The sequence below is a fragment of the Chiloscyllium plagiosum genome, unplaced genomic scaffold (assembly GCF_037043375.1).
Source record: "Chiloscyllium plagiosum isolate Xiang-an unplaced genomic scaffold, Cpla_swu_hap1 HiC_scaffold_42, whole genome shotgun sequence".
In the NCBI taxonomy this organism is placed as follows: Eukaryota; Metazoa; Chordata; class Chondrichthyes; order Orectolobiformes; family Hemiscylliidae; genus Chiloscyllium; species Chiloscyllium plagiosum.
Genome location: NW_028270180.1, coordinates 23,885,413 through 23,904,351, shown reverse-complemented (window position 1 = coordinate 23,904,351; position 18,939 = coordinate 23,885,413). Strand labels below are relative to the sequence as shown.

General features: G+C 41.9%; 1 protein-coding gene across 2 annotated transcripts in view; it reads left to right on the top strand.

Annotated features, from left to right (window-relative positions):
* The window catches only part of man2c1 (mannosidase, alpha, class 2C, member 1), a 125,352-nt gene that overhangs the window by 28,063 nt on the left and 78,350 nt on the right, over nt 1–18,939 (top strand). For both annotated transcript variants that reach the window (XM_043680528.2, XM_043680529.2), the window contains 3 exons: nt 4,953–5,045; nt 6,922–7,038; nt 14,211–14,306. In XM_043680528.2, coding sequence (XP_043536463.2) covers nt 4,953–5,045; nt 6,922–7,038; nt 14,211–14,306 — 306 coding nt within the window. The remainder of the gene's footprint in view (nt 1–4,952; nt 5,046–6,921; nt 7,039–14,210; nt 14,307–18,939) is intronic.

Below are 18,939 nucleotides of genomic sequence, written 5' to 3'. Positions count from 1 at the left end.
TTCCTCTGGTTGTGTTTTTTGTACAATACCAAGAGGTCTAGCAGCTGGCAGTTACTCACACTATTTATCCTAGATCCTTTCAATTGTGTTTCTAGGCCATTTTAAGCCAAAATGTATGCCCCTGTAGTGGGTAGGAACATCCATCTGAGCCAAATATAGGTAGTTTCAGTTTAGCCAGAGAGGGTTTGTGAAAGGGAGGTAGGAATTGGCTTCTTATATTCACTTAGTACATTCACCAGTTTCATTATTGATGCGGCAAGAAAATAAATTATTTATGGATCCGAGATTAGCAGAATTTTTTTGAAAGCCATTTGCCTAAAATAAGGAACTGAAATAAAGGCAACAACATTTTCATTTATAGATAGATATTTGTTTATTACACTGTCTTAAATCTTTTGTGCTTACATCAATATCTACAATGATAGTCAACATCCAGTCCAATGTACTAGCTCTGCCTTTGGATGTCTGAAGGACAAAGTGCATGGTGACAAAGATCAAACCTGGTATCAAACTCCTGGAATACCGGTCTGCGTATTACCTGTCCTCCTTCCATCAGGCCACATTGTCTGCATGCCTGACTTCCAAAGCAAGCTCTCAGTTCTTAGCTTTCTAATGAGAAGGCGAAGGTAATATTTAAGGGACGTCTTCAAGGCCTTCCTGAAAAAATGCAATATCACTGCCTACTGTAGCCCAAGACTGACTAAACTGGAGAAGCTTTTGCAAAGGTGGCAAACAATTCGAATGTCTCCAGCATGCCCTGGTGGAGGTTAAGCATAAACAGCAAAAGGAGTAAATGAAAACCGTATGGATCCTGCAGTGAACTGTTTGGTTACCTCAAGACCAACAACTCCAAAGTGGAAGAAAGCCATCCTCAATCCCAAGGAACTGCCTGAGATGAAGAGAAGATTTGACTGACTGTGGCATCAAGGAGTCCTAATAAAATTGGAGTTGAAAAAAATCAGTGGTGAAAAAGTGTTCATTGTGTGATACCGTACCTAGCTGAAAAGATTGTTGGAGGCCAATCATCTCTGTTTTGAGATATTGCTACAGGAATTCCTCAGGGTAGATATTTTCTAATCGACCTGTTCAGAAATGATATTACACGCTTTTGAGCAGGTGGGACTTCAACCTGAGTCTCCTGACTCAGAGCTAGGGACACTACCACTATACCATAAGAACTTTGTTCGTCAGGGTAATGTCCTAGGATCAACTATCTTCATCTGCCTCATCAATGATCTTTTCCTCATCACAAAGTCAGAAGGGGGCTGTTAACTAATAAATGCACAGAATCTGGTTCCATTTGTGACTGCTCAGATGTTGAAACATCCTGTGCTTGCACAAAGCAAGAGCTCAACAGCATTTGGGCTTTGATAAGTGGCAAGTGACATATGTGCCACATAATGTACCAATCATTAATCACATTGAAGAAAGAATCTAACCACCTGTTATTCACGTTATCATTGCTGACACTCCTACCTAACAACCCGAAGATTAATGTTAATCAGCAACTAAAGTGTACCAATGAAGTAACTGAAGAAGTAAGAAGAAAATACTGCAGATGCGGAAAATCTCAAGTAATATTGGAAAGTGCTGGACAAATTCAGCCAATTTGGCAACATCAGTGGAGAGAGAAAAATAGAATTGGTGTTCTGAGTCTAATATGATTCATTTCAGAAGAAGAGTCCTATTGGACTTGAAATGTTAACTTTCTTTCCTTCCACAGATGCTGCCAGACTTGCTGAGTTGCTCCAGCATTTTCTACTTTTATTTCAGGTAAATGCTGTCTTTACAAGATCAGGTCAGAGGCTAGAATGTTTAAATGACCACCTCTTTGTGGCACAGTGACTCAGTAGTTAGCACTGCTGCCTCACAGCACCAGGGACCGGGTTCGATTCCAACTTTGGGTTACTGTCTGTGTGGAGTTTGCATGTTCTCCCTGTGTCTGCATAGGTTTCATCCAGGTGCTCTGGTTTCCTCCCACAGTCCAAAGATGTGCAGGTTAGGTGAGTTGCCCATACTAAATTGCCCATAGTTTCAGAGATGTGTAAGTTAGGTGCATTAGTCAGATGAAATGTAGAGCAATAGGGTAGGGGAATGGGTTTGGGTGGGTTTCTCTTGGGAGAGTCGGTGCGGACTTGTTGGACCAAATGACCTGTTTCCACACTTTAGGTATTCTGTGAACTCACTCAAATCCTGGCTACTATCTCCAAAGCAGAAGTGTAGTAGAATATTTTCTAGGCTGAGTGGCACTCCAACAAAATTGAATAAACTAGACAGTGACAAGGGCACCTGCTTTATTGTCACTCGTACCATCACCTTGAAACACTCAGTCCCTCCGGCATTGGCACATTGATTTACAAGATGTACTGCAACTGCTTATCAAGGCAGTTTTGATAACACCTTCTAAACAGCAACCTCTACCATTTGGGAGAGCAAATGCAGAAAATTAACAGGAGCACCATCAGCTTTAAATTCCCTTCCAATACACAACCTCTTGGCTTGAAATTATATCGGCGTTTCTTTACAGTTGCTGAAGTAAAATCGTGGAACTCAATCACTAAGTGTACTCTGGCTGTACCACAAGTTGCAGTGGTTCAAGAAGGTGGCTCAGCACCACCTTCTCGAGGGCTGTTAGGGGCAGGCAATAAATGATGGCCTTGGCAATGACACCTTCATCCCTTGAATTAAAAAAGAATAGCACCTCCCCTTATTAGAATGAGCATGTCTACATGTGAGGAAGATGAAGAATCAACATTTCGCCTCTTGGGCCTGCTGTAGCATTTAATAAGATTGTGGCTGATGGCGACTGATAGTGTTGTTTTGTATGGCTGGGAACCTTCGGTGCTAACGTGAATTCTGTCACTTAGCAGCAGACTGTTAGACCATAAGAGATAGGAGCAGAAATTAGGCCATTCAGCCCTTTGAGTCTGCTCTGCCATTTAATCATGGCTGATAGGTTTTTCATCCCCATTCTCTGGCTTTCTTCCAGTTACCCTTGATCTCCTTGACAATCAAGAACCTATTTATCTCCATCTTAAATATACTCAATGACCACAGACTCACCACTCTCTGGCAGAAGACGTTTCTCCTGATCTTCATTCTAAAAGGTCTTTCATTTATTCTAAGGCTGTGCCCCCAGGTCCTAATCTCTCCTACCAATGGAAACATCTTCCCAACATCTACTCTGTCCAAGCTATTCAATATTCTGTAAGTTACAATTAGATTTTCCCCCCCCCCCCACCTTCGTCCTTCTAAACCCCATCGAAAATAAAGCCAGAGTCCTCAAACGTTCCTCATATGTTAATCTTTTCATTCCTGGAACCATTCTTGTGAATTTCCTCAGAACACCTTCCAGGGCCAGTACATTCTTGTGATATGAGGCCCAAAACTCTGCACAATACTCCAAATATAGTCTGACCAGAGCCTTATAGAGCCTCAGAAGTCCATCCCTGCTTTTTTATTCAAATCCTTTCAAAATAAATGCCAACATTGCATTTGCCTTCCTAACTACTGACTCAACTTGCAAGTTTACCTTGAGAATCCTGGACTAGAACTCCAAATCTCTTTGCACTTCAGGCTTCTGAATTTTTTTCCCATTTAGGAAATAGTCCCTACCTCTATTATTCCTACCAAAGTGCATGACCTTGCACTTTCCCATGTTGTACTCTATCTGCCCACTCTCCGAACCTGTTCAAATCCTTCTGCAGCCCTCTTCGCCTCCACAGTGCTATCTGTGCCTCTACCTATCTTTGTATCATCTGCAAACTTAGCCAGAATGCCCACCATTACTTCATCTAGATCGTTAATGTATAAAGTAATAAGTTGTGGTCCCAACATTGAGCCCTGTGGAACACCACTTGTCACTGGCTGCAATCCTGAGAAGGGCCCTTTTATCCCCACTCCCTGCTTTCTGCCAGACAGCCAAGCTTCTATCCATGCTAGTATCTTCCCTCTAAAACCATGGGCCCTTATCTTACTGAATAGCTTCCTGTGCAGCGCCCTGTGAAAGACTTTCTTGAAGTCCAGATGGATAACATCTATTGGCTGTCCTTGGTCTAACATGCTCGTTACTTCCTCAAAGAATTCTAGTAGATTTGTCAGTCGTGACCTACCCCTGATGAAACCATGCTGACTTTGCTCTATTTCCAGTTCCACGTATTTAGAAATCTCATCCTTCACAATGGACCTCCAGATCTGCATACGTGCCAATATTTTGGAACTGTAGCAGCAACTTGAATTCATAGAAGGCCTCCAATGTAGCAAAATGTCCTGAAGTGCTTCACAAGACTGGAATAGGATAGCCATTGACATGAAGTCATGCAAAAAGCTAGAGGGACAGGTGATTAAGAGGAATATTGAATGGCCTGGGACAGAGTGGATCTTGAGACCTGAATTACAGCAGGACAAAGAGCAAGAGCGAGCCAGAGAGGTTGAGGAAGGGAATTCCAGAGTTTAGAGCCTTCAGCAGCTGAATGCTTGGTTACCAATGGAATGTTGAAAGTAAGGTTTGTACGAGAGGTTAGAATTGGAGGAGTACGGAGATTTTCGCAGGGTTGAGAGATTGGGGGCATTGTGAAGATGGGAAGGAGTGAGGCGAGCCAGAGCAACACTGGAATAGTCATGTCTGGCAGTAACAAAGGCATGGATGAACAATTTAGCAGCTAATGTGTGAGAAGCTGAGAGAATGTGATTGGTGTGTAACTGATCATCTTTGATGACAGAATGGATTGGCGATCAGATGGAACCTACTACCTACATTTTGATCACCAATTCAGCATTAGTCCCCAAATTTCTACAGTCATAAAGAAATGAACAGGTATATTTGTTGAACAAGTGTTTAATCTATGTGACTGTTCCTATTTTGTTGGTGTTGGTTGTATTTCTGCTTTATTTAGATTATGAAGTAGTAACAAATTCAGCCAGTAGGGTGCACTAATGTACAGGTTTTACAGGATGGAAATCTCCCTTCTGGTGAATCCATGGTGCGACAATTCCTCCAGGGTCAAAGGTTCTTCCAGCAAGAGTTTGGGAAGCAATGCTGTGAGGTGAGTGTTTGGAATAGCAATAAGGCCTTTGTTAGAAAGTGATTCCTGCATAGTTACAGAATAAAGTGAATCATCAAAAGGGATTTTCTATGTAAAATGGTTTAACACTGTTAATATTGTAACTGCTCATTTTATTCTGCGTACAAACTGCATAATATAAGATTCATTTCAGTAAGGACCACATAGCCCTTTTAAATGAAATTCCAGGGGTCTCTCTTAATTAGCTGCGCCAACTTACTTATCCGAACACTTGTGGTTTGAATGGTAACTCATTTACTTGTACAGCCACCCCATGCCCTAATCTGTGAGTAATTCTTTCCTCCCACGTGATTTCTAAAACCACTCTCTCAGATCGGACATAAGATGACATTGCAATGCTTTAAGATACTAAGTACAATTATAAAATCGTCCTGACAACCAACTTGAAATCTGTGTTTGCTGATCTCCGAGTAATCAGGCAAATTCTACTTTCATCATAAAAAAACCATAATTTTATGTTGTGTTTTGTAGTAAAATCAAGTCTTCTCTAAGAATTGGAGGAGATTTTCTGAGGAAGCAGCTTACTGGGCAACAAGCTCCTCATGTTTACAATGTGAGCTTTTGTTTACATGCTTAATATCAACTATTCTGTCTTTCTCTGCTGCACAATAGTTGTGATTTGTTCTTCAGTGACTCTTCTGTTATAATTGGCACCTTTAGCCATTTTTCTTGAACTACTTGTTCTGCATGTATTTTTACAGTGTATGAGGGTATTTATACTTCTGCTAATGTGTTTTACTGAGTTACCATGTACTCTAAATTAACACATGGAATAACGTAAGTGCAAAATGTCTTCATTATCATTCCAGTACCTTTTTCATTCTTACTTGAATAAAGCATTTTGTTACCACTGTCAACATGCATTTCTTCCCTTATCACCTAAGGCAGCAGTCTCTATTTTGGCAACTGTGATAATTTAGGTTATCATATTTTAAGCATTAATTTAAGCAATAGGGCTCATTAATTGGCAATCAAACTAGGCAAAATTTTTGAACAATTGTGTCTGAATGTGTGAAATGATACAGCCACATTGATTTATAAAATTAAGGTTGGAGATTTAGCATACCAAGCTATGTCTTATTTGGTCTTTAATTTTGGAGTGTTGTACTTATCTAGCACTACACCTATCCAAAAATACTTTGTCTCTGCAATTACTTTATCTGTGTAAAGTTCTTTTATTTTGAGTGATTATATAAAGTTTACAGAGTAGTAAATGGAGCAGATTTTGCATCTTTTAGTTATAAACTACACGTATATATTAAGTTTTTTGTCACCTTAAGCCTTAGCTTTTCAAGGGTCTTTGACAGTTCAGGCAGTGGTTAGATTTTATAGACATCACTTCTGTCTGATGGGATCTGCTGTAACGTTTCTGTCCCAGCCATCAAACACATGACTGCCCCTGGGTAATAAGCTATTTTTGGGACACAGTACTGTAATACTCCAGCGTGTACAGTGGGATTCTCATGCCAGGATAATTCTTGTTGGCCCTGTGGTAGCCTGCCCACGTGGCTGTAAATCTCTTGGTTCCCATGTGATTCTGTTTAATTGTTGCCTCTGAGAATGCTTCATCCTCAAAATGCATAAAGCTTCAACTCATAAAAAGGCCATTGGCACTGGGCCTCCTGCTGATATCTATTGGGTAACAAACACAAGAGCTGTTTGGTTCTGATATTTTTGGACATGGCCTATTTTAGTGCCACCCTTACACCTACACAAGTTGGGGACCTTCATAGCTCAATATCAGCACCAATTGCACTCTGGCATTTTTGTAGGGCTGAAGAATGTTACCAGGAATAAAACACTCATCATTTCTCTCTCTCATTATCTTTTTAAATAGTTCTGGTTGCCAGATACATTTGGATACTCTGCTCAGCTGCCACAGATTATGCAGGGATGTGGTATTACACGCTTTCTCACTCAAAAGCTCAGCTGGAACCTGGTGAATGAATTCCCGGTAAGTTGCTCAGTTCTGGTGGTGTGCACAGCAGAAGGCTCAAGTTACTGATCACAATTTTTCAAAATGCGTATTAAAAATACTTGAAAGTGGTCAGGGATTGTCAACGATAGAAGTATAACAGAGGCTGGTGGTACAGTCAGTACAATGACTTACTCCTTGTTGCAAACGTTCAGATATTCTTATCAACTGACTGCCTTGCAATTTAGACCTGAGTGGAAATTGTCTACTACTGTGCAAGTGTCAACAGTTTTAAGATCATGAATATTGTGCTTATTAGACTTGTTTAGGTTACCATGGTTAGATAGTTGTTGTGGTTCTGTTCGCCGAGCTGGAAGTATTTGTTGCAAACGTTTCGTCCCCTGGCTAGGCGACATCATCAGTGCTTGGGAGCCTCCTGCGAAGCGCTTCTTTGATGTTTCCTCCGGTGTTTATAGTGGTCTGTCCCTGACGCTTCCGGTTGTCAGTTTCAACTGTCCGCTTTAGTGGTTGGTATATTGGGTCCAGGTCGATGTGTTTGTTGATGGAGTTTGTGGATGAATGCCATGCCTCTAGGAATTCCCTGGCTGTTCTCTGTCTGGCTTGCCCTATGATAGTAGTGTTGTCCCAGTCGAATTCATGTTGCTTGTTGTCTGCTTGTGTGGCTACTAAGGATAGCTGGTCGTGTCGTTTCGTGGCTAGTTGATGTTCATGTATGCGGATTGTTAGCTGTCTTCCTGTTTGTCCTATATAGTGTTTTGTGCAGTCCTTGCATGGTATTTTGTACACTACATTAGTTTTGCTCATGTTGAGTATCGGGTCCTTCGTTCTGGTGAGTTGTTGTCTGAGCGTGGCTGTTGGTTTGTGTGCCGTTACGAGTCCTAGGGGTCGCAGTAGTCTGGCTGTTAGTTCTGAGATGCTCCAGATGTATGGTAGTGTGGCTAGTCTTTTTGGTTGTGGTATGTCCTCGTTCCGTGGTCTTTCTCTTAGGCATCTGTTGATGAAGTTGCGCGGGTATCCGTTTTTGGCGTATACCTTGTATAGGTGTTCCTCTTCTTTTTGCAGTTCTGGTGTACTGCAGTGTGTTGTGGCCCTTTTGAATAGTGTCCTGATGCAGCTTCGTTTGTGTGTGTTGGGGTGGTTACTTTCATAGTTTAGGACTTGGTCTGTGTGTGTGGCTTTCCTGTATATCCTTGTAGTGAATTCTCCGTTCAGTGTTCTCTGTACCATCACATCTAGGAATGATAGTTGGCTATCCTTTTCTTCTTCTCTCGTGAATCGGATTCCTGTGAATCCAAAAGGACTAGCCACACTACCATACATCTGGAGCATCTCAGAACTGACAGCCAGACTACTGCGACCCCTAGGACTCATAACAGCACACAAACCAACAGCCATGCTCAGACAACAACTCACCAGAACGAACGACCCGATACCCAACATGAGCAAAACTAATGTAGTGTACAAAATACCATGCAAGGACTGCACAAAACACTATATAGGCCAAAAGGAAGACAGCTAACAATCCGCATACATGAACATCAACTAGCCACGAAACGACACGACCAGCTATCCTTAGTAGCCACACAAGCAGACAACAAGCAACATGAATTCGACTGGGACAACACTACTATCATAGGGCAAGCCAGACAGAGAACAGCCAGGGAATTCCTAGAAGCATGGCATTCATCCACAAACTCCATCAACAAACACATCGACCTGGACCCAATATACCAACCACTACAGCGGACAGCTGAAACTGACAACCGGAAGCGGCAGGGCCAGACCATTATAAACACCGGAGGAAACATCAAAGAAGCGCTTCGCCTAGCCAGGGGACGAAACGTTTGCAACAAAAACTTCCAGCTCGGCGAACAGAACCACAACAACGAGCACCCAAGCTACAAATCTTCGCACAAACTTTGAATGGTTAGATAGTTTTCAGCTCCCTGGATGAAATACAAGGAGGATAGCTCAGATAATCCAAACATCTCACATTATTTAAATGGCATATAGTTACTTTTCACTGATAGGAAGGTAGCATTGGGCAACAGAACACATTAAATGACATCAAAAGCCAGATTCACAATCTACTTTTCCTTAAATCCAGTCTCTCGAATCTGAACAAGGCCACTAACCCCATGGATTCTGGAAAATCCTAATTCTGTTAAGAAGTCAATAATGTTATGGGGGACTTTAACTTTCCTGATATTGATTGGGAAAGCTATAGCTCGAGTTCGTTAGATGGGTCGGTGTTTGTCCAATGTGTGCAGGAGGTTTTTCTGACACAATATGTAGACAGGCCAACAAGAGGTGAGGCCATACTGGATTTGGTTCTGGGTAACAAACCAGGCCAGGTGTTAGAATTGGAGGTAGGTGAGCACTTTGGGGACAGTGACCACAATTCGGTGACTTTTACTCTAGTGATGGAGAGGGATAAGTGTGCACTGCAGGGCAAGATTTATAACTGGGGGCAGGGAAATTATGATGAGGTGAGACACGACTTAGGATGCGTGGCTTGGTAAAGTAGGCTTCAAGGGAAGAGCGCAATTGATATGTGTAGCTTGTTCAAGGAGCAACTATTGAGTGTCCTTGATAAGTATGTACCTGTCAGGGAGGAAAGGGTTGTGTGAGCCGTGGTTTAATAAGGAATTGAAATCCCTTGTTAAAGAGAAGAGGGTGGCCTATGTAAAGATGAGGCGTAAAGGTTCAATTGGGGTGATTGAGAGTTATAAGGTAGCCAGGAAGGATCTGAAGAGAGAGCTAAGAGCAGCAAGGAGGGGACATGAAAAGTCCTTAGTTGGTAGATTAGGGAAAACCCAAAGGCTTTCTATAGGTATGTCAGGAATAAAAGAATGACTAGGGTAGGAATAGGTCCAGTCAAGGATAGTAGTGGGAAGTTGCGTGTGGAGGCTGAAGAGATTGGGGAGACATTGAATGAATACTTTTCGTCAGTATTCACTCAGGAACAGGACATTGTTGCCGATGTGAATACTGAGTCACAATTAATTAGGATGGACGGCTTTGAGATATGTAGGGAAGAGGTGTTGGAAATTCTGGAAAGGGTGAAAATAGATAAGTCCCCTGGGCCTGATGGCATTTATCCTAGGCTTCTCTGGGAAGCAAGGGAGGAGATTGCAGAGCCATTGGCCTTGATTTTTATGTCCTCGTTGTCTACAGGAATAGTGTCAGAAGACTGGAGGATAGCAAATGTGGTTCCCTTGTTCAAGAAGGGGAGTAGGGATAACCCTAGTAACTATAGGCCGGTGAGTCTCACTTCTGTTGTGGGCAAAGTCTTAGAGAGAATTGTAAGGGATAGGATTTATGAACATCTGGATAGGAATAATGTGATCAAGGATAGTCAGCATGGTTTTGTGAAGGGCAGGTCGTGCCTCACAAACCTTATTGAATTCTTTGAGAAGGTGACTAAGGAGGTAGACGAGGGTAAAGCGGTAGATGTGGTGTATATGGATTTTAGGAAGGAATTTGATAAGATTCCCCATGGTAGGCTACTGCAAAAATACGGAGGTATGGCATTGAGGGTGAGTTGGAGGTTTGGATTAGGAATTGGATGGCTGGAAAAAGACAGAGGGTAGTAGTTGATGGTAAAGATTCATCGTGGAGTGCAGTTACTAGCAGTGTTCCACAAGGATCTGTTTTGGGACCATTGCTGTTTGTCATTTTTATAAATGACCTGGAGGAGGGGCTAGAAGGTTGGGTGAGCAAGTTTGCGGATGATACGAAAGTCGGTAGAGTTGTTGACAGTGAGGAAGGATGTGTCAGGTTACAGCGGGATATAGATAAGCTGCAGAGCTGGGCAGAAAGGTGGCAAATGGAGTTCAATGTGGGTAAGTGTGAGGTGATTCACTTTGGTAAGAGTAACAAAAAGATGGGGTACTGGGCTAATGGTCGGATACTTGGTAGTGTGGATGAGCAGTGGGATCTTGGTGTCCATGTACACAGATCTCTGAAAGTTGCCACCCAGGTAAATAGTGCGGTGAAGAAGGCATATGGCGTACTGGCTTTTATTGGTAGAGGAATTGAGTTCCGGAGTCCTGAGATCATGTTGCAGTTGTATAAGACTCTGGTGCGGCTGCATCTGGAGTATTGTGTGCAGTTTTGGTCGCCATACTATAGGAAGGACGTGGAGGCACTGGAACGGGTGCAGAGGAGGTTTACCAGGATGTTACCTGGTATGGTAGGAAGATCGTATGAGGAAAGGCTGAGGCATTTGGGGCTGTTTTCATTGGAGAAAAGAAGGTTTAGGAGTGACTTGATAGAGGTGTACAAGATGATTAGGGGTTTAGATAGGGTTGACCATGAGAACCTTTTTCCACGTATGGAGTCAGCTATTACGAGGGGCATAGCTTTAAATTAAGGGGTGGTAGGTATAGGACAGATGTTAGGGGTAGATTCTTTACTCAGCGAGTCGTGAGTTCATGGAATGCCCTGCCAGTAGCAGTGGTGGACTCTCCCTCTTTATGGGCATTTAAACGGGCATTGGATAGGTATATGGAGGATAGTGGACTAGTGTAGGTTAGGTGAGCTTGGATCAGCGCAATATCGAGGGCCAAAGGGCCTGTACTGCGCTGTATTTTTCTATGTTCTATGTCTATGCTGTCTCAGCCATGGATGAATGCTGGCCACATACCCAAAGACAATTTGTTCAGTGAGCTGGTCACTAGGTGATGACCTGCTGGATGTCCATGCCTCATTACAAGGAAAGTATGAAAGTACCAGACATCAACATACGTTAGAAGACAGTTGCTGATGACCATGACTTCTGTAAGTGGACTATTTGGAGGGACATTAGAAGAGGCAAACAGAAATGTAAAACTGAACAGAACAGGATGGGGACCCAGAGCAACCAGAGTCTAACAGATTTTGAACTTTCTCTAACTGCCATCTTCTTCTGCAGCAAATCTGGCAGAGACTACCAGTCCAGAGGGGGTTTCTAACCAATACCAGGCACGAACCATCATTTCAAGAGATGGAAGGTTGCTGAAGTGAGCACCAGAATAAAATCCTTATAGCACTAGCATGATACTTGTTTTCCTCAAAAATAGCTTTTTGAGTGCAGAAATTGCTGAAGAAACTCAATAGGTATGGTACCATTTATGGGAAAAAGGCAGAATTAATGTTGAGTTATAATGTAGAGTCATTGGACTCAAAAGGTTAACTCTGCCTTGCTCCTACAGATGCTGCCAGACCTGCTGAGTTTCTCCAGCAATTTATATTTTTTTGTTTCAGACCTCCAGCTTCTGCAGTTCTTTGTTTTAGTTTTGAGTGCGACTGGCTCCGTGTCACTTGTGTCTATACTTTGTAAGTTTTCATGCAGAAAACTCACCAGAAATGAGTTGAAACTATCTCAGTTTAATTTCTTGTATGCTGATAGAGATCTGAATTGAACTTCATATCAGCTGAACATTGAATGCAAGTACCTAATTAACCAGCATAATGTGGTAGTATTTGGAAGCTTATCCTACTGATTTACATTCTGATTCCATTTAGTGCTAGATAAATATGATGGTTATGTGACTGCATTGGTAGACGTTTTATGCCTAAACTGCAGTACAGGTTCAAATTTAACAAAACATGTTTGACCACTCAATTGAAACATTAACCTGTCCATTTCTTGAATAGATGCTCCCTGACTGATTTAAGTTTTCCAGAATTTCTTATCTTTTAGACTCCCGATTTTACAGCATCAACAAAGTTTTGCTTTTTACTTAAAGTAGTGTGAGACTTTCACCAACCATACTCCCCTGCAACAACTGATTCCTGGGAGTTCCATTCTCCTTCACATCAGGTTGGTCCTTGTCTGAATTTACATGGTTAAAAATCACACAACACCAGGTTATAGTCCAACAGGTTTATTTGTCTTGTGCTCCAAAATTACCTGATTAAGGAGCAGCGCTCCGAAAGCTAGTGCTTCTAAATAAATCTGTTGGATTATAAACTGGTGTTGTGTGATTTTTAACTTTTTCCATCCTCGTCCAACACCGGCTCCACCACTTCACGAAATTACATGATCAGTTTAATGCTGGTGTGAAACTGAAACTGTTTTGTACCAGTATTAAAGTTGTCTGCTATACATGCTCTTTCTTAGAGTTTGATTCGTGTACAAAATATAAAAGGCGTCATCTAGGGATTTCTTCACCAAATTCTTATCTCTTCTTTGATCATCTTTGAAGGCTTTGTCTCTGTATTTGCCATTGGTGCTATGCATGCTCAATATTTACTTAAGTAATCATTCCTTTATTGTGAGGCAGATTGCTGAGCATCTGCAGTTTTTTTCAGTAGGAGGCATTGCACTAAAACTGAATTTTGTCTGTGTTACTGTCCCCAATGTGTGTTACGCAGGGATATCTGAATGGTGGTTACTATCAGAAAATGGTCAATTTAATCTCCTCGCGTAGGATAATGAGATCAGTTATATTTAATAGAACATGAAATTAGGAGATCAGGTCACACAAACTTTGCATATATTCTTTTATATGTTTACATGGTTTGATGGGTTCAAATGGGGACTGTTCCCACAGGTGGAAGAGTCCACTACAAAAGGTACATAACCTTAAAAAATTAATGGTAAGTCATTTGGATGTGAAATTGAGAATCATTTCTTCAACATAATGGGTAATGGAAATCTGGAACTTGCTCTCGCTGAAAACCTCCAATGGTGGGGGTCTGTTGGAGGTTTCACAGTTAAGATCGATAGAGTTTTGTTAGGTGAGTTTGTAAAGGATGTGGGACAAAGGGAAAAGTGTTGCAGATCAGTTTGTAATCGAGTTGAATGAAGAAACCAATTTAAGAACAAACTAGGTTACTGATAATATCACCGTCTATGGGATCTTCTTCATCTGCATGGATCAGTTGCTTAGTATTCAATCAGTTCCTCAATTAGAAGAGTTCCTACATTGGAAATGTTGATGTTTGTCTAAAAGCAACTGTATTGAGGTCATTGGAGGATTTGTTTTGTAACAAGAATTGGAATGTTCATAAATACTGTATGCCATGAGCCAATATTTCCGGTGCTGCGTACCAACGTTGTTCCTGTTTTATTGTTTGGATTTATTGTACTTTGATTATCTTGACACAGAGTTTGAATTTGAAAACACACCTGCTTCAATTTTTTTGTCATGTTGAGTAACACTTGCTTATTTTTCCCTCTTTGATGTTGCCAATCTTGACAGCACCACACATTCTTTTGGGAAGGAATTGATGGCTCCAGGGTTCTGACCCATTTTCCACCTGGCAACTCCTACGAAATGAAATGCAAGGTGGAGGAAGTAAGTAGGCGGCAAACTTCAATCTTTGGAGAAAGCAAGAGAGAGGGGTGCTGCTGGTGCTTGATTACTGCAGCTTTCTGTGCCAGCATCTTGGAATGCCCTTACAGAATTGGGCTATTTTTGTTCTCTCTTTTGGTGTCCTATAGGAAGATTCAGCCCACTGCCAGCTAGTTGTGGCAATTAGTTGTCTCACTCATTTGCAATCGTTTGTGTTGATGTTTAATTAACTGCTAGGAAGAAAAAAACAAAAACAGACTTTTTAACTTGACGGTTCTATAAACTTGGACGAATGTGTCCAATGTAAGCCCAAACTCTGCAAAAGGGAACCAATTTAAAACTTGAAATTGAAAACTTTAAAGTTTCCCCTAAGACCCAAAAAGGAAGTTAACTCTTCACATGGAAACCTATTGGGAAGGTTTCCTTTGCATTATAGCTAAAGCCAGAAGCCAATTTAAAAGTAGAAGTCAGACTTTTGACTAACCAAACAATTGTCTGAGGAAACCTTGGTCTAATGTTTTGGGAAAATAAATATTTCCAAATTAAATAACCTTAAATGCCTACCACCTGTGGTTGTAACAATATTGAATGTTGTAAACTAGCTCCTAGCCAGTCAAAATAAAGACTACTGAGGACTTGGGTTTTCCTTTTAAGAGGTTATGGGTCAGTCCAAGTGTCAAGATGTCTTGCTATTCTATGGGGATGGTTATGAAATTTGTCAAAGGCTACATCAAATAGGAAAGGTTTAGTTGAAGCAACCTGTTACATTGCTGTCTACCTCAAAACAATTCAGTTTTCAAAGAAGGAACTAAATTTGAATGCTTTCGAATTCAGTGTAGTCGTTTTGCATAACTAGTTGCTTCATGATTCATATGAAGGGATTTATTGAGGTTATTTCAAAGGCATTGAATTTTTAATAAACACGTGCAGTGATATCATACAAATTTGGCTTAATTTGCCTTTCAGAATGATGGTGTCTAACAAGTACAGTCATAATTTCAATTCAAATTACATTGCCACAACATAACAGCTGAGGAGCTATGATGTCATTTTTTTCTAAAATTGGAATTTAAAATATTTCAGTGACAAGTATTTAATGTCTTGACTTTTTTTCTTCGTTCTTTGCAGTGTGGGCAATGCTGACAAGGCTAGGATTTGTTGCTAATCTTAAATTGCCGTTGATGTTCTCAGGCTATGTTATAAGGCGGTTAGCAGTCACAAGTAGGCTAGACCATGAAAGGATGGCAGATTTCCCTCCTTAAAGGACATTAATGAACCAGATGTGTTTTTCAACAACAATTTGATGATAGTGTTACAGTCACCAGCTTTGGTACTATCGTTTGATTTCAGATCTTACTGATTCAATTCAAATCCCACCAGTTGCAGTGATTGGTTTTGAACCCGTGCCCTTAGAACATTCGTCTGGATCTCTGGAGTACTAGTCCAAAGATAGTACTGGGATAGTTCTGGGATAATGCACATTTCAGCAGCGCGATTTGTGCGCATCGTTCCACACTTGCACCGATGTCTGCGCCAAAATCTTCGTGCTTCGTTCTGCACGTGCACTGGTGTTTGCGCCGCTATGCGCATGTGCAATGTAAGCGCCAGTCTTTGTGCCATCCTGCACATGTGCCGATATCAGCTGCTGACAGAGCAGCTTTCTGTGAGAGCTACTGAACAGAGAGCAGTTTTCTTACATTTTTTAACTGTGCTGTGTTAAATTTACTTTTGTTTCATTAATAACTATGATTTCAAGCTTCATTCAGGCTGCGCTATACATTGCATTAGACTTTTGGGTGATTTTTGAGCGATCGTGAGTGATACTTTTTGCCAGTCTGCCCCAACCCCAATTTTCCTGTAGACCCCATTATTTCTATTAAGCGAGGTTTAACTGGAATGCAACTACGACGTAAAAGGAGAACTACCTGTACTACTATACCAGTGTAATTTTAAAAATTGGGGTGGGAGGAATTGGTGACTGTGTTAAAAGCATCCCATGTAATAATAGGATCAGGAGTGGGGTAGCTAGAACATTGAACTGTACAGGCCCTTCGGCCCTTGATGTTGTGCCAACCTTTTATCCTACTCTAAGATCAAACAAACCTATATACCCTTCATTTTATTATCTTCTATCCAAGAAGCACTTATCCAAGAGTCGCTTAAGTGTCCCTAATGTATCTGACTTTTCTACTGCTGTTGGCAGAGAATTCCATACACCCACCACTCTCTGTGCAAAGAAACTGCCTCTGACATTTCCCCTAAACCTTCCTCCAGTCACCATAAAATTATGACCCTCATGATAGCCATTTCTACATTGGGAAAATGTCTCTAGCTATCCACTTTATCTATTTCTCTCATCATCTTGTACACCTCTATCATGTCACCTCACAGCCGCCTTCGCTCCAATGAGAAAAGCCCTAGCTCCCTCAACCTTTCTTCACAAGACATGCCCTCCAGTCCAGGAAGCATCCTGGTTAACCTCCTCTGCACTCTCTAAAGCTTCCACATCCTTCCTATAATGAGGCAACCAGAACTGAACACAATATTCAAAGTGTGGTCTAACCAAGGCTTTATAGAGCTGCAGCATACTACACGACTCTTAAACTCAGTCCTTCTGTTAATGAAAGCCAACACACCATACACCTTCTTAACAACCCTCTCAACTTGGGTGGCAACCTTGAGCGATCTATGGACGTGGACCCAAGATCCCTTTGTTGCTCCACACTGAATCCTGCCTTTAACCCTGTAATCTGCTTTCAAAATCGACCTTCCAAGATGAATCACTTCACTCCTTTCCAAGTTGAACTCCATCTGCCACTTCTCAACACAGCTTTGCATCCTGTCAATGTCCCGTTGCAACTTACAACAGCTCTCCACATTGTCCACCAATCTTCGTGTCATCGGTTAACTTATCAACCCACCCTTCCACTTCCTCATCCAAGTCAGTTATAAAACATCACAATGAGCTGAGGTCCTAGAACAGATTCCTGCAGAACACCACTGGTCACTGGACTCAGGCTGAATACTTTCCATCTACCACCACCCTCTGTCTTCTTTGGGCCAACCAGTTCTGTATCTAGACAGCCAAATTTCCCTGTATACCATACCTCCTTACTTTCTAAATGAACCTACCGTGGGAAACCTTATCAAACACCTTGCTAAAATCCATGTACATCACATCTACTGCTCTACCTTCATCAATGTGTTTTGTCACATCCTCAAAGAATTCAATAAGGTCTGTGAGGCATGACCTGCCCCTCACAAAGCCATGCTGACTATCTCTAATCAAACTAACCTTTTCCAAATGCTCATAAATTCTGTCTCTCAGAATCCTCTCCAATAATTTGCCCACCACTGACGAAGACTGACTGGTCTCTAATTCCCAAGATTATCCCTTTTCCCCTTCTTGATCAATGAATAACATTTGCCACCTTCCATTCATCTAGTACTACTCCAATGGACAGTGAGGATGCAAAGATTATCGCCAAAGGCATAGAAATTGCCACCTGTAGTAACCTTGGGTACATCCTGTCTGGGCAAGTGAGGACTGCAGATGCTGGAGATTGGAGTAGAGTGTGGTGCTGGAGAAGCACAGCAGGTCAGGCAGCATCTGAGGAGCAGGAAAATCAGGATGAAGGGCTTTTGCTGGAAACATCAATTTTCCTGCTCCTCAGATGCTGCCTGACCTGTGCTTTTCCAGCACCACACTCAACTCTACATCCAGTCTGGCCCAGGGGACTTTCAAATCGGTCTGTTTCACACTGTCCTCACAAATGACAAGGTCCCTGTTAGTAGTGAATACTGAAGTAAAATATTCATTAAGGACCACCCCTACCTCTTCAGACTCCAGGCACAAGTTTCCTCCACTGTCCCTGATCAGCCTGACCCTCACTCTGGCCATCCTCTTGTTCCTCTCATAAGTGTAGAACGCCATGGGGTTTTCCTTAATCCTACCTGCCAAGGCTTTTTCATTCCCCCTTAATAGCTCTCCTAAGTCCATTGTTCAATTCCTTCCTGGCTACCTTGTAACCATCTAGAGCCCTGTCTGATTCTTATCTCCTCAACCTTAAGTAAGCTTCCTTCTTTGCCTTGACTAGATGTTCCACATCCCTTGTCGCCCAAGGTTCATTCAACTTAGCATTCCTTCCTTACCCCAGTCGGACAAACCTATCCAGCACTATCAGCAAGTGCTCCCTAAACAACCTCCACATTTGTTGTGCATTTCTCTCAGAACATCTGTTCCCAAGTTATGCTCCACAGTTCCTACCTAATAGCATTATAATTCCCCCTCTCCCAATTAAATACTTTCCCATACTGTCGGCTCTTATCCTTCTCCATAAGTATAGGAGAGGTTGGAGTTGCGATCACTGTCACCAAAATGCTCTCCCACCACGACATCTGTCACCTGACATAAAAAAGTCTGATAAAAGCCATGGAAGGGTGGAATCGGGCTCTGAGTCCTAGAGGCTGCAGGGTTCCCTAGTGGAAAATGAGATGTTGTTCTTTGAGCTTGTGCTGAGGCTCTCTGGAGCACTGCAGTAGGCCTGAGACCGATATTTTGGTGTGGGAACACAGCAACTTACAATCGTTTGGATGCCGGAGACTGGTGGAGTGTTAAGTGACAATCCACCAGTCT